Genomic DNA, 15,044 nt, shown 5'->3' on the forward strand with positions numbered 1-15,044 from the left:
CTGCTGCTGCTGCTGCTGCTGCTTGGGTTAACGCCAAGTATGGGTTCGATTCGCCAAGGAGACTGAGTGCCCCTCTGACCTCCGCAGGCCAGGAAGAATAATGGAGGGTGTTAAAAGTTTAGGGAGGGAGGAGATGAGAGTAAAAGCTAAGAATGGAGAGAGTGTGCAGTCTCATCTGTGACATCTGATAGGTAAAATCCAAACTCAGCAGACAGTGAGGGAAGAAGAAAATGTGGCTCCCACACAGCATGAGATGCACATCACTGCACATGTTTATTGTTTTGAGTTCTCCTGAGGTTTTGAAAACCCTGGGAGGACATGTTTAATCATAATTCATTTTCATAGTCTATTCATATGTATTTAATCTTGATTTAATAATTGGCAGTGCAGCAAGCTATAGTATTGGAAGACACAGGGATGATAGATTCTACAAGTTCCACAGCCCCTCTATAGGATAAATTGTATGATATAGGCTAATTCTCTCCTCAAAGGAGCAGCAGGATTAGATGATGTATAATGACCCTGCTATCAAACCAGCAGCATGGACAGCCCTTAATAGTAACTCATATGCAAAGCCCCGGAGAACCTTCCTCCTATTGGTCTCCTGTCTGTTGGCTCCCTCCACGCTGAATGCGCCCCCGTACGGCGGGCAGGAGAAGCGCGGACGCCGCGGGGGGTTTAAAAGCCTCAGCTGAGGAGGAGCTGTCCACAGTACCGAGGAGCTCTACGACGGGAAAAGTTTACCTCTACTATTTACACTCGACTAAAAGGAGGGAGAAACAGCAGAGATGGCAACTCAAGCACAGCAGCCGCCCCACCTGCACCTGGCTGAGATCACCGCGGCGCAGTTTATCGACATCTGGAAACATTTTGATGCAGACGGTCAGTGCGCAAAAGTGTCTACCAGTCGACTGAATGTGGCATTAATTGAGGGATCAATTAGCGTCTATTAGAAGCTAAATATATAATATTGAGAAGGGTATGTTATTAGATAGTCTGATTTGTATGTATTGTGTTACAGTCATTTTGTTTACAGAGTTTAATTCTTCTTCCGTGTTATTTCAGTAAATAATACAATAACAGGAAAAATATTACAGTAATATCACTAACTAGCCTACTGTAAGAAACAAGTATATTTGCTCCAAGTAATTGGATATGAATACGATATATAGGAAATATTCTTTACTTCAGTGTTAATTTTTCTAATTTACTTGATTTGACTCGATGACATTGAAAATGAGGGTCGCCCCTCAATAATCTCTCGAGGATAAATAAAGGATGAATGAATTTTAAAAATAAATACTTGGCGCGCCTATAACCCGCTCTTATTCACGATGGTATTACTATAATATGTGATCTGGTTTTTGAAATGAATCAAGACTTAGTCTTAAGTTATACAGAGAAGGATGGAGGAGAGGGTGAGAGGAGGGGGAGGGAGCTGAAAGAGAAGAAGAATAATGGAGAGTGAAGGAGAGATGGGGGCTTATAATACATCCATGGATGGGGGAGGGATAAAAGGATGTAAAGGAGGGAGGACAAGAGAGAGACAGAGTGAGGGGGGAGTGAGAGGCAGAGGGAGGGAAAGTGAAAATGGTGTTTTCTAATAGTTTATTGAGAGAGCTTTCTGGGAATGAGGATTTTGTAACATTTAGTGGGGTTGCAGATTGCAACCAACTCAGTACTCCTTTCCTCACCCCTACCCTAGTGTATGGCTGCAGCCTGGAGACCTCCAAGTGTGAAGTATAATCTCCAGGGGTCTTCAGGTAATGTAAATACGCGAAAGGCTCTCTCTGAAGCCAGTGTTTGGTTTGTCCGTTCTGGGCTACTGTAGAAACCCTAGACAGGACATAGCTTCGGGCAGAAGTGCCTTTAACCTGCATTCTATCTAATTTCCAGCAGGGGGCGACTCCACTGTCTCCAAAAAGAACTCCTTTTCCATAGAAGTCTATGGGAAAATTACCCTACTTCTCACTTGATTTATTACCTCAGTAAATATTTTCACAATGAGTTAATGGCCGCAATCGCTACTTTCAAGTCTTCTTCAATACAGCATGATGTTTATTTTGTAAATTATGGATTTATTAATTCTAAGAGATGCGTTAGGGGCATGGCTACACAACAGAGGCTTATCAATGCATATCCATGACACTGTGTAGGGCTACATTAAAATAGCTGTGAACTTGTTTTTGGGTGTTGTCCATGTTTTTGTGTGAGAACTTTGAAGCGTTTACAGTGTTTTTCCACTTCATGAGAGTTATGGGGAACATTTTGGTCACCTAAAAATGTCTTGTTCAGCGTTTGGTTAGCACTGTCACTACCCGATGTGAGTCGTTTTAGCTATCCATGATTGTTTGATTATTAACATTAGGTCAAAACGCCATTCAAGTGATAGCCTTTGTTATGTTTGATTGCTAACTTGTAGCCAGCAGTGAACAAACTTTGTTATGTAGGTCCATTTTTATTGTATTGACATTACAGAAGTCTCTCGTTAGCAGGTTCTTGTAGGCTACTTCAGCCTCTAACAGATCCCGTTTCTCTGGACGGAGACCAGTGAAGGATATTAGAAGCACTTTTCCAGTGAGCGCTGAGCATTACTGCACAGCCTCCAACTGAGAGAGACAACGTAGATGTGACGTGAGCAACCTGTCTGAAAGTTGTAAGTCTTCTGGTAGCTGTGCCAAGAGAAATCTCAATCATTCCGAATCTTGCAGAGACGGAGAGTGTAGGTATATGTAAGGAGATAACATGGGCACAGGCTAATTATTGCTAACTAAAATGCTAGTTAACATTAGTAATTAAACTTAAACAGCTAATGTAAGTCGAAACTGCCTGCGAGCTTCTCCTGTACTATACGGTAATTCCTCTACTACGCGACAGTAAGTTGCATGGTTATGACACAATCGTTAGCCTATTTTTATAAAAACGTCTGCTACGGAGCCATAACATGAGGTACAAGGTAATGGAGCCTTTTATACATTGTCGTGTTTCTTTAGAAATAAACAATGTACAAATAGAGTCTTTAAACGCTTTAGATGTAAAGTTATTCGCTCAAGTCTGAAAGTAGCCATGTTATTGGTTGGAACATTTCCCATCAGCCAATCAGCCAAACTGTAAAAGTCAAGTCAATTTATTTATAGAGCACATTTAAAACCAACCTAGGCTGAACAAAGTGCTGTACAAAGTTATATTATGTTATAAAAACAAAGGAAGACAATAAAAATATAGACACAATGAGCATCATACAAAAAACATACTTCTATACAAATGTCCCTAAACTAAATCATACACCAAAGAATAAAAATGTGTTTTAAGGTGAGACTTAAAGGTCTCTGCAGTAGAGGAGGATCTAATATGAATGGGAAATTTGTTCCAGAGTCTCAGGGCCACAACGGAGAAGGCACGATCACCCTTTGTTTTCATCCGAGACTGTGGAATAGCTAAAAGGAACTGATTAGACGGTCTTAGGTTCCTGGAGGAGTGATGTAGGGTAAGAAGATCACCAATATATAAAGGGGCCAATCCATGTAATGCCTTAAAAACAAGTAACATTACCTTAAAATCAAATCTATATTTGACAGGTAACCAGTGAAGAGAAGCCAATATCGGGGAGGTATGATCCCTCCTTCTGGTACCAGTCAACAATCTAGCAGCCACATTCTGGACAAGCTGCAGGCGTGATAAAGATGATTGGCAAATTCCAGAATACAAGGAATTGCAGTAGTCAATACGAGACGAAATAAGAGCATGAATAAAAGCGCGTTACTCACTATGAGCCATTCCAGCTTTTGTGATTTTCATGTTACAAAAACACAAAAACAGAAAGATCTCTAACCTCTATTATTAAACCCTTTCCAAACCTTGTCCGATAAACTCACAATTTATTTTCATCAAACATTTTAGCCTAACAGCACTGACGTATCCCACAAAGGTCACACAAAAACAATGTTGCATTTGGGCCTAAGCACCTAACCCAATTGCAACGATTTTTGAAAGATGCTGATAAACAATGTTGTTCTGCCAATAGGGGCACCGGATCAGAAAACACTCATATGGGTCATTTTGGAATGAATATTTTGTTGTTTAATTTGAGGACATATTGACTATTAAACTACAATTCCTGGAGCCACAGAATTTTGAAGAACATTAATCTTAAAACAGATCACATTTTAAAACATCTACAGATGTGTCCAAGGCAGATAGTTAGTGTAAATGGCCAACTCATCAAAGGCTAATTGATCCAGAACTTTTTCCGACCTGGATAACTTCCATGACTTTTGCCAAAACATCGTCTTTAAACTGCTTCACTGGAGTTTCAAATGTATTGTCATGTGCATTTAAAAGTACAAAGTACAGAGAGAATGTAATGAAATGTGTTTTGCCCTGGCCCTCTCTTCTCATAATAAGAATAAGCGTTCTGCTCGAGGGTACCACACTCGTAATAATGAGGGTGAAGAAACCATAGCTAAATATGTTCCCACCATGTTTTGGGCCAACTATGAAGAAAAGCTAACCCCTCCTAAGTTTGACAAAATGTTTGTTATGTCATCTTCTGGTAAAAAAACAAAACAAAAAACAGCAGTATGGAACATTATTGATCCAGGGGAATAGAGGCTTTTACCTCATTGCAAGAATATTCTCACTCAAAGTAAACATAATCTTCTGTCCACTTACTTTCTGTATTTCTGGGGGGGTGTTGGTTACAGTTTGTTGTTGACTAAGATAGCATCATGGCAGCAACAGGTTGTTTTCTTGACCACAGCTGCAGTACAGCAGTGACTGACTGGACCTTGGCTCCTATTGGCCGCAGGGAAATTGAGGACAACATACAAACATCTGAGGACCTCAGCCAGTTGAAGAATGTGTGCAGCAAATTTTACAGTAGTCTTCAAAATCATGGGCTTTTCTTTACATTTAGCAAGTTAAAGTGTTTTTGCATGATCCTTTTTGTGTTTTTCAGTCATTATGAGTTTGGCAGCTGGATTGTTTTTGAGTTGCTATTGAGCAGTCAGCACTTGAGCTGTGTTTGAAAATGTTTTGGGAAGTAGAGGACTGCATCTGCTCAGCATGCAGTGTGCAGTGGTGCGCTTCATGTGGCAGCAGAGATTTGTATTGCAACTAAACTCTTGCAGTGAGCGCAAATGATCTGAAAACACAGTTACTTATGTGGACTTTATTACAAGTCACAGGATTTGAACACACTCAGACTTCATCATAGATTATTTGTTCCTTACTTTCCCAAACCTGAGATACTCTGTACTGTATTTAAAAAACAGTTTTTTTATTGAAATGTATTCAGGTTAGAAATCTAGGACATCATGTCTGATTTTACTACAATTTCAGGAGACAATGCTGCACATAACATTACAAGGTGGTTAACGAGATTCAATTAGAGTATACTTTGGGTCAATCAGAGCAACATTTGTAGGCGTGTCTATGTTCTTGAAAGCCAACAACACATTGACATACACAAATTCATGCATATTTACAGGTCTTGGCCTGTAGTGCCACTCTGCTGACACTGTAATGCATAATAAGTTGTGTATACTCCCCTTCTTGCATGCATCTTGTCTCACTTGATCACACAATTTTGTCACACTTGAACTGCCTAAAACCACTTAGCCAGCCAGCCAAGCAGGACTTAATGAATCATCCCCCCTAAATGAAGGCACAGATAAATAGTGAAGATACAACAATATACAATCTTATTAGCTAGACCATCAGAGTGACTCTAATTTCGGTTGGCTGGGACGTACTGCCATTTTGGTCCAGACTGAAATATCTCAACAACTATTGGATTTTTGTACAGCCATTCATGATTCCCAGATGATGGATCTTATGGATTTTGGTGATCCCCTGACTTTTACTCTAGCACCACCATGATCTTAAATGTTGTGCATGCAAGTGAAATATCTTGACGCCTACTGGATGGATTGCATTGAAACTTTGGTACAGAGATTCATGCCCCCCTCAGGATGAATTTTAACAACTTTGGTGATCCTCTGACTTTTCATGTAGCACCACCATCAGGTCAACATTTTTATTTTATTCTGTGGATTCCTTAAAAAACTAATGACATTCCCAACTGTCTCAGCTGTACCTTGTGTTTTGTGCTAATTAGCAAATGTTAGCATGCTAACATGCTGAACTAAGATGGTGAACATGATAAACATTATAACTGCTTAACATCAGTTAGCATATTGGTCAAGATTACATTTTTCATTGCCAGAAACGTCATACTTTTTTTCTTTGTCAAACCTGAAGGGATCAAAGACTTAAGCGTAAAGAAAAGGGTGTAAAGATATATTGATATAGTGGATACAGTTTGTGTACACATTGTAGTCTCTGACAGGCAGCTTTGTGTGTGGGTGTTATAGAAAGTGATATAGGCGCCTGGATTGCTCATCTGGTAGAGCGGCGCCCCATGTACAGAGGCTCAGTCCTCGCTGCAGCTCCTGTGGCCCTTTGCTGCATGTCTCTCCCCCTCTCTCTCCCCTTTCCTGTCTAAGTTGTCCAATCAAATAAAGGCCTAAAATGCAACAAAAAAAGGTGATATAGTGAAGGGTTATTGTGCTCACTTTATTGGTGGGAAAACAAGCAATGTCCAATTTGAAGCAAACTGGATAACACTCACAGTAATTTGATATTGCAGATGGAGATACGATCATTTTATTGGTGAAATTGTTTGTGTGGATTTCATATCTCACATATACATACTTTGATTGTTTGGCTAACAAATGGTAATCCAGCTATTACTCAGTCTGGATGCTAACTGATGATAAGAAGTTATTATCAATTTAAGTTTGAATACTGGAAGCAAAGTGAAACCGAACTCAAGATGAATTTTACCTTTTTAATACTAAAACAGCAGCTCAATCAAGGCACAGATGGTGACATGGAGCACCTATCGTGTGCAAATGAATCTGGGCAGAGAGACGAGAGGACGGGGGGAGGTGAGGGAGAAAATGATCGGAGAGGAGATGAGAGGATAAGAGATTAAGAGATGAAGAGGGGGGCAGGGTGAATCTCTGCATTTTATTCTGTACATCCGTGTTTTATTCCAAATTGAAGTAACAATTTCATTAATGTCTATTCTTGTATAAGGCACGATCCCCCCAATCTGTGCTTGGATTGTAGACAGATGGGATGCATTCTTATGATTAAAAAGAGAGTGCTGAATGTCCTATATGTTGCCCTCTGACTTGCAGGGAAACCAGTGGAGTAAGCTATTGTATTAAAATCATCCTGGATCATGTGACTGTCATAAGACACAGGGACAGAATGCCCCAATAAGCATCAGTCTGACTGCACACTTTCACCCTCTTAGGCAAGACAACTCATTATACTGCTTACACTCCAGCTACAATGTCACTCTTGTGGGTTGTGTTTGTTCCTGCTGCAACACATTACTCAATCTCCCTAATCCAGAAATGCCAAATGAGCGCAAAATATATGAACGAATAGAGAATTTTCTCTAGACATAAGCTTGTTTTTGTGTGGTGTGCCTTCAGTTCATTCAAGTGAGGTTTCAATTAAAACTTATCAGTTTTGTAGAGATGATATAACGTGTTAATCTTATTTCCCAGCGGCTAAACCAACCAAATATTCAAACTGATTTAAGAACAGCTGTAAGCATGTATGTGCTGTATACAGTCCAAGTAAGCAGTAAGCAGTAAGCAGTAAGTTTGCTGCTTACTTGGATCCAATCACAGACGACTTTAGACCGGACTAGCACTTGAGGTTTGGCGACTGTTCTAAAATTAAAGAAACCCCCATTGACCTTTAATCTTACATCTCCATCCACAGTCTTTAATCAAACTTTTGAACAGTCAACAAAGCTTCAGATGACTTAAAAGCATCATAATATAACTTGTGCCAAACTAATTTAGTTCCTCTGGTGCTGCACAGGAAACGGCTACATCGAAGGGACGGAGCTGGAGAACTTCTTCAAAGAGCTGGAGACTGCAAGACGGGGAGCAGGCGTGGTATGTGTGTGCACACTTCTGAATACTTACAGAGTTAAATTTGCCCAAAATGACTCTTATAGGAACAGCCCTGTTTCCTTCTTTGACGTATCACAAATATGTTTCCATGTCCACGTATGGAGGAGGTCTGGGTAAATGGATAGGTCAAACAAACACGGGACTTTCACCTGGGAGATTGCTGCTCAAAATAAAAAGTCAACGATTTTAACTTACGTAGCATCCTTAACTTACGTAACGTATAACTTACATCCAACTTAAACAAGTACTTTTTGTTTTAATTTACAACATTAACCACATGTTTAAAACTGCAACAGTGTGCACCTGGCGCTGGTATGAGGATGTGTAATCCAAGAAACATAAATAAGAATGCAATTTAGTTGTAGGGGAACATAATTTTTTGGGAGACAGGGTTGGTGTAGCAGACACATGACCATAAGATTTTTTTTCTTCTTGATTTTTCACAACAGAATATTTCAGTCCACCTACAATCTATCATTTGACAAAATAAAATATGGATATATTAATAATATATTTTAATCAACATTCCCTCATTATGTTGATAGAAAACATCTGGGTGGAATTCCATTTCATATGAAAAATAAAGAAAAATCTTTTGTAAAAAATAAACATAATTTCTTCGGGACAGTGTTAGCTTGGCTAGCATGTTTAAATAAGGTTTTCTCTTAAATATATGTTTACATTAAGACCGCATTATCAGAAGTCTCTTTGATCTGTGATTTGATGTGGTTGCAGGATCCTACACATGCTGCTTTCAAAGAAAAGATGAAAGAGTTCATGGCCAAATTTGACAAGAACGCTGATGGGAGAATTGAGATGTCAGAGGTGAGAACTAACTGAAAATGGCTACTGTTTTGGGGCGTCCTGTAGTGGTCAAGTGGTTAAGACATATACAGTATATTTACAACATCCCTGGTCTGACTCCAGCTTGTTTCTGTATCTTCACTGTGAAAAATATCCAAAAAAACAATCTTAAAAAATATAGCTCCTGTTTAAATAAAGCCTTGTATATGTTTTCTGTCTTTATAAATCAAAAATCTAAACCATAAACGTAAAAAGAAGTCTCTGGAATAATAATCACTCTGTCTCTTTATCATCCACTCTTTAGTTGGCTCAGCTTCTACCCACAGAGGAAAACTTCCTGCTCTGTTTCAGAGAGTTTGTGGGATCCAGCGCAGCGTTTATGGCTGTAAGTTTGTATATCAGTCTACATTGCCACCATATAAATGCCTGTCAGTGTTTCTTTCTTTCTTTCTTTCTTTCTTTCTTTCTTTCTTTCATGTAGAAACAGTCCAGTAAGGTTGTTACAGTAATTGTTAATTTACAGCCATGATAATGTGTCTAAAATTAAAACACTGACAAAAATTAAAGAATTTAAGAAGATGTACTGGAGACTGTGCTGCGTTTACGATTTTGGTCAGAGTCATCCCTGGCAGCATAAATTGTCTTGTTTGAACTAGATTCCCCTCCGTAATGCCCATACATTAGCTATGTCAGTGGACCAGTTATCAAACCAAACATTAACTTCAATCCTAAATAGATCACTCTAAATCAAATAGGGCTAACTTTTAAATAGATTTTTACACAGGTATTTAATGCCAGCTAGTAAACAAAGCATATTTGAACCACACTTACTGTTTGGTTGCATATGTTGAAGTAATTTGAATGAAACGGTGAGGCATCGAACATCTGGTCCACTGTGATTGAAAATACACACACACACACACACACACACACACACACACACACACACACACACACACACACACACACACACACACACACACACACACTTGATGTACTCGGGCCTGGGCTGAGGAGGGTTTTCAGTGGTGTGATGTTCTGTGTTAAAGCTTAAAGCTATTCTCAGACAGAACATACATTATGAATGGAGCACAGCTTTCTGCAGGGGGAAGGCGGTGAGTGCTGGAGGGGTTTAGGTATCCATCTTTGATAACGGGCTTTGACAAATTCTATATTTACACAATGTCAAATGACCCACTTGTACCTCTGTCATTTGTCTTTATTGTCTTTTTTTCTGTAAATAATTTTTCCCTGGCCCTTGTGGTTAAAGTAGCATGCATGTTTCCTAAAAGCTAACATCACTCTTATCCTGCAGGCCTGGAGGAGGTATGACACCGACCGAAGTGGATACATTGAGTCGAATGAGCTGAAGGTAAAACACGATATGCCAAACTCTGCAAGATTAATGTAGAATCGTTGGCCTACATGCTAAAAACACAGCTGTTTTGATGACAGTACAGCACTCTCAGAGGTTTAGAGTTGTGAGTGTATAGTATCAAAACAAAAGAGAGAACAGTAAATAAGTAGTTGATATATGTACATGCATATTTCTATTTTGTCATTACTGTAAACATACCAGACTTTGGTTGAGATTAGCTTCCGTGTAATTAGTGCTAATTTCTCTACTGTGGGAGCTACTCTGAACCTGCACATGTGTAGTATGCTCTCACTGTCATGTGAAAAACAAAACCACCCAGCACATTTAACCCTTGTGCATCAGGGACATTTTTGGCTTTTTTATTCTTAATTGTGTGATCATTTGGCTGTGTTAATTCATGGCATACATTTTGGCAAGGGTGTAGGTTTTGGAAACTCAACCTCTTAAATTTTGGAAGTTCAACCTCTTACAGTAAGTCTAACAAACTGTGTAGCCAAAACACACCTAGTGTCACGCTGATGCGAACGTAGGCAAGGTTCAGACCCAAATGCAGTTAAAAGAGCTTTTATTGATGACAGGAAAAACTTACTAGGAGCAAAAATCCAAAACACAAGAAAATCCACAACAGGAACCACAAGAGCAGACCGCATAGCAAAAGGACAAGACCGGACAAGGGAAACACAGAGACTAAATACAGAGGGTAACAATGACAAATGAGGAACAGGAGGCACAGGTGGAACAAATCAGGGCAATCACAGGGGAGGGAAAACACAGGAAGTAAATCAGACAAGACAAGACAGAAAACCAGACTGTCAAAATAAAACAGGAAACAGAACATACAGACACACGTGAAAACAAGACAGGAACTACAGCTAGACAAGACAAGGGAGGAAACACGGGCTACAACAGAAAACAGAACAAATACACAACAAAAACAGGAAACAAGAAAAGAACCTCAAAACCAACCGAACTCAAACCCAAAACCCTGACACCTAGACCCTTAAGGACACAAATGTCACAATTGAAACCCATTAAAACCACAATTTTTTATATTTTTTTGTGTGTTTTTGTTAATCACTGACATATCCCAGACTGTGGAAAAAAAACCTAGTATTTAGTATACAGAAAATAATTAATTATGTATTATAAAAACAAACTGGGATTTAAGGGGTTCAAATCTGAAAATGAATGAATATTTGGTAGTGATAATCAGGACTGAAGTTGGTTAAAAGATTTAACTCAGTGAAAGTGGAGAATAATATTAATATATAATTTTATGACAGTTGTTTGACATGGACATTTTTGTAAGGACATCAGAGCAACCTTTTCAAAGGGATGCACAAGGGTTATAAACAAAAGATTGTTTTCACATCCTGAGCTCTGCACATAGATCAACACCATTCATTGTCACCATAACTGCTAATTACCCAGTATAAATGCATCATATCATCTGATCGCTGGTAGTTTTTCTCTCTCTTCAGGGTTTCCTGTCAGACCTGCTGAAGAAGGCTAACAGAAACTATGATGACAAGAAGCTCAATGAGTACACACAGACAATTGTGAGTATTACTAGGCATAAAATATGCTTGTACTACTTCAAGCTCAACATTATAACTGCAAGACTCAAGTATTTAAAGGTCAAGAGTTTTATCAGACTGTTCATTGTAGAAAATGTGTTTCTAATTATCCATATTTATAGTAACATTGCATTAATACCTACACTGGTACTGACACAATAACTACATCTTTTTTAGACCCACTGTCATTTAAAAAAAGCTATTGCATAACATATAAACTATACTGAGGCATCATTTAATGATGCTGCAAAGTTCTCAGTTACTCTAATAATTAATGAAAACACTTTTTCCATTTCTGCTTAACAAAGGAGTACATTACATCTATGGCCATATGTTCAACATGAAGCACGCGTCTGCTGCATTTCTACATAATGTAAATGAAATAACACCCCTAAAGGCTTTAATTTTAATATACTGAACAACATCAATGTCTGGGTTCACCCTCCAGCTCAAATATAGTGCTGATACACTTCATCACTTAGCCATCTGTGGTCTAAACAAACTCACTTCTGCCGCCATTAAAAGGTGTAGGGCCGTACATGAAGGTGTTTTAATAAATTCTCTTCTTTCTGTGCAGCTGAGGATGTTTGATCTGAATGGTGATGGTAAACTTGGCCTCTCTGAGATGGCGAGGTGAGTGTATCTCCACTTTTATTTCTCCGTGTTCTGTATGTACATTTTTAAACCTCTCTTAAAGGATACTATCAAGATGAAACCTTCCTTGTTGTTGTGCTGCAGGCTCTTGCCGGTCCAGGAGAACTTCCTGCTGACGTTCGAGGTGAGAGTACATGTAAAATTGATTTTAGCCATAAAATAACAGCTGCTATAGCAACTGAAGTCCTGCCCCTCTGATAGAGAGAAGTCAGACAACACTGGAGATTAGGTACAACTCAACATTATTGGATTCACTACAAGAGGATTATTTGTCATCACAGTACTGAATGGACATATACATTAAGTCCTTTAGGAATTAGATATTACAGCAAAACATTTCTTTTAAAACATGATAGGCTCCTGTGTGTTTGGAAACAGCTTTTATCTTCGATTGAATCAATTTGATAATTAATAAACAATAATCATTTAAATCTAGGACTTTAATTTGCATCTTGAAATAGAAATTTCTCATTTTATTGGACAGTTTCATATGTATTCTTAGTTGGACATTGGAGATTATTAAGGGGAATATATAGTCACTATGTAAGCCATTTTGATGCTTCAAAGTTCAACATTTGTAGCACAGGAACAACTAGCTTGCCAGAGCAGATCAACAATTCCTTTCTGACAGAGGATTAGTCTGATCAGGATTAACTCAACTCTAGTCCCAGTTATCATAATCTGCTTGGATTAATATCAGTACTGGATCTGGTGAGGCTTTTACTGCTCTCTAGAAATACTCTGCTGTTTCTAACAATTTTCACTGCTCTCTCTCTCTTTTACACAGGGCATCAGCCTCACAGTTAAAGAATTTGACTCCCTCTTCACCTTCTATGACAAGGTAAAACGAGCATGTTTGTCTGTGTGTCTAATATACTCCATCTGTGAAATGTAATATGCATAAGGTGTTTTTGTTGCTAGACGGTCCTGTGTTTAAAAAAGATCCATATTATCTATGAGGCTTTTGACTGATTACACACTGCCTCTTATTTATGCACTTCAAATTTACTGCATATTGTCACTTAATACCACTCCTCCGAACAAGTATTTGATAAATGCTAAATTTGCTGCATGCTAGCAGTGTAGCTTTAGGGCTGGCGATCATCCATTACTTTAGTCCAACAATTATTTGACAAATGTTATGAACTTTTGTACAGCCATTTATGGTGCCCAGAGGATGATCCCCAATGCCTCTGGAGATCCCCTGACTTTTCCTGGGACATTTCTGGTTTTGAGTGAAATGTCTCAACAACTATTGGATGGATTGACATTTGGTGGACACATTCATGTAACCCTCAGGATAAATTGTTATAACTTTCATGATCCTCTGACTTTTTATCTAGCACCAAAAACCAATGACCTTTCCATCAGCCTCATCTTTTTATGTTGTGCTAATTAGCAAACGTAAGCATGCTAACATGCTAAACTAAGATGGTGAAAATGGTAAGCATTATACCTGTTAGCATTAGATAAAATACTTGTATTTCCTCTGTATAATTCAGCCCTCTCGTGTGGTCTCTTCCACTAGGATGGTAATGGGTATATTGATGAGCAGGAGCTGGATGCTTTGCTGAAGGACCTCTGTGACAAGAACAAACTGGTAATGAATAGTTAGCCCATTGATTGATCAGTTCAGGTTACTTTTCTAGTTGCCAAATATAGAGCTGATATAGAACAGCTGCCAGAGATACCTCTGCACTGTACTGTATGTTTGTACCATCCATAGACCACTTTGTGCCTGCTGATTTTATGTGCCCATGTCGTCTGTGACAGGACGTGGACCCTGTGGACTCAAAAGGACTGCTGGGGTACAAGAAGAGCATCATGGCTCTGTCTGACGGAGGGAAACTGTACCGCACCGAGATGGAGATCGTCCTCTGCCGGGACTCCATGCTGTGAGCTCCCTGCCTGGGACTCTGCCATCCTCCCCTACGGCCTCCTCCTTGCTACCTCCTGATGTAACCTGGTGCATGTGTGACCCTTAACCTTGCTACACTACTTAGACTGAAAACAAAAGTGCTCTTGAGCACAAAGTGTACCGCTGACCCTGCTATTTCAGCTTTAAACCCCTCTGAGGTATTTTTTTGTTGAACGTAACAGTTCCATAGTTAGACAGCCATAGCCAATTACTATAGGAATATAATGTGTATTTATTTATTTGACTTACTGTTTTTAACATGCTTTTTAAAAAAAAATTTTTTTTACATTACTCTCATATCTATATGTTCCTCTGTCAATGAATTTAAAATGAATACCTCTGTTTTGTAGCATCTGTTCATTTATTTAATTTATTTCCATTTGTTATTTGATGAGGCTTGTACTGTTCTGTCAAAGATATTACTGAGAGAATGAATAAATAATACATGACAACTCTTGTCCCAATTATTCAATTGCATTAAATAATCATATCTTTATCTTAACAATGTTCAGTTACACCTCAGCTATCAGGGGGATCATTTCAACTGTGCCACTGCCTCAACTGTGAAATATTTGTTTAGTTCTCTCTCTTGGTGGGGTGTAAAAGAAAATAATTCACCCCCACTCGGAGAGTTGTGTGGTTCCGGTGAAGATTACAGCTCCAGTACAGATGCCCAGAGCAAGAGTGTTTTTTTTCCAGAGTGCTCCACCTTC

General features: G+C 38.9%; 1 protein-coding gene across 1 annotated transcript; it reads left to right on the plus strand.

Moving 5' to 3' along the window:
- Nucleotides 1-684: 684 nt before the first annotated feature.
- Nucleotides 685-14,783, plus strand: LOC120556424 (calretinin-like). Its single transcript, XM_039796032.1, has 11 exons — nucleotides 685-882; nucleotides 7,906-7,982; nucleotides 8,736-8,825; nucleotides 9,109-9,189; nucleotides 10,120-10,176; nucleotides 11,664-11,741; nucleotides 12,337-12,392; nucleotides 12,498-12,537; nucleotides 13,201-13,254; nucleotides 13,942-14,013; nucleotides 14,187-14,783. Exons 1-11 carry the CDS (start codon nucleotides 789-791, stop codon nucleotides 14,310-14,312), a joined length of 825 nt encoding a protein of 274 aa, XP_039651966.1. The 5' UTR covers nucleotides 685-788; the 3' UTR covers nucleotides 14,313-14,783.
- The last annotated feature ends 261 nt before the right edge of the window (nucleotides 14,784-15,044 follow it).

This window comes from Perca fluviatilis, chromosome 3 (genome assembly GCF_010015445.1).
Source record: "Perca fluviatilis chromosome 3, GENO_Pfluv_1.0, whole genome shotgun sequence".
NCBI lineage: Eukaryota > Metazoa > Chordata > Actinopteri > Perciformes > Percidae > Perca > Perca fluviatilis.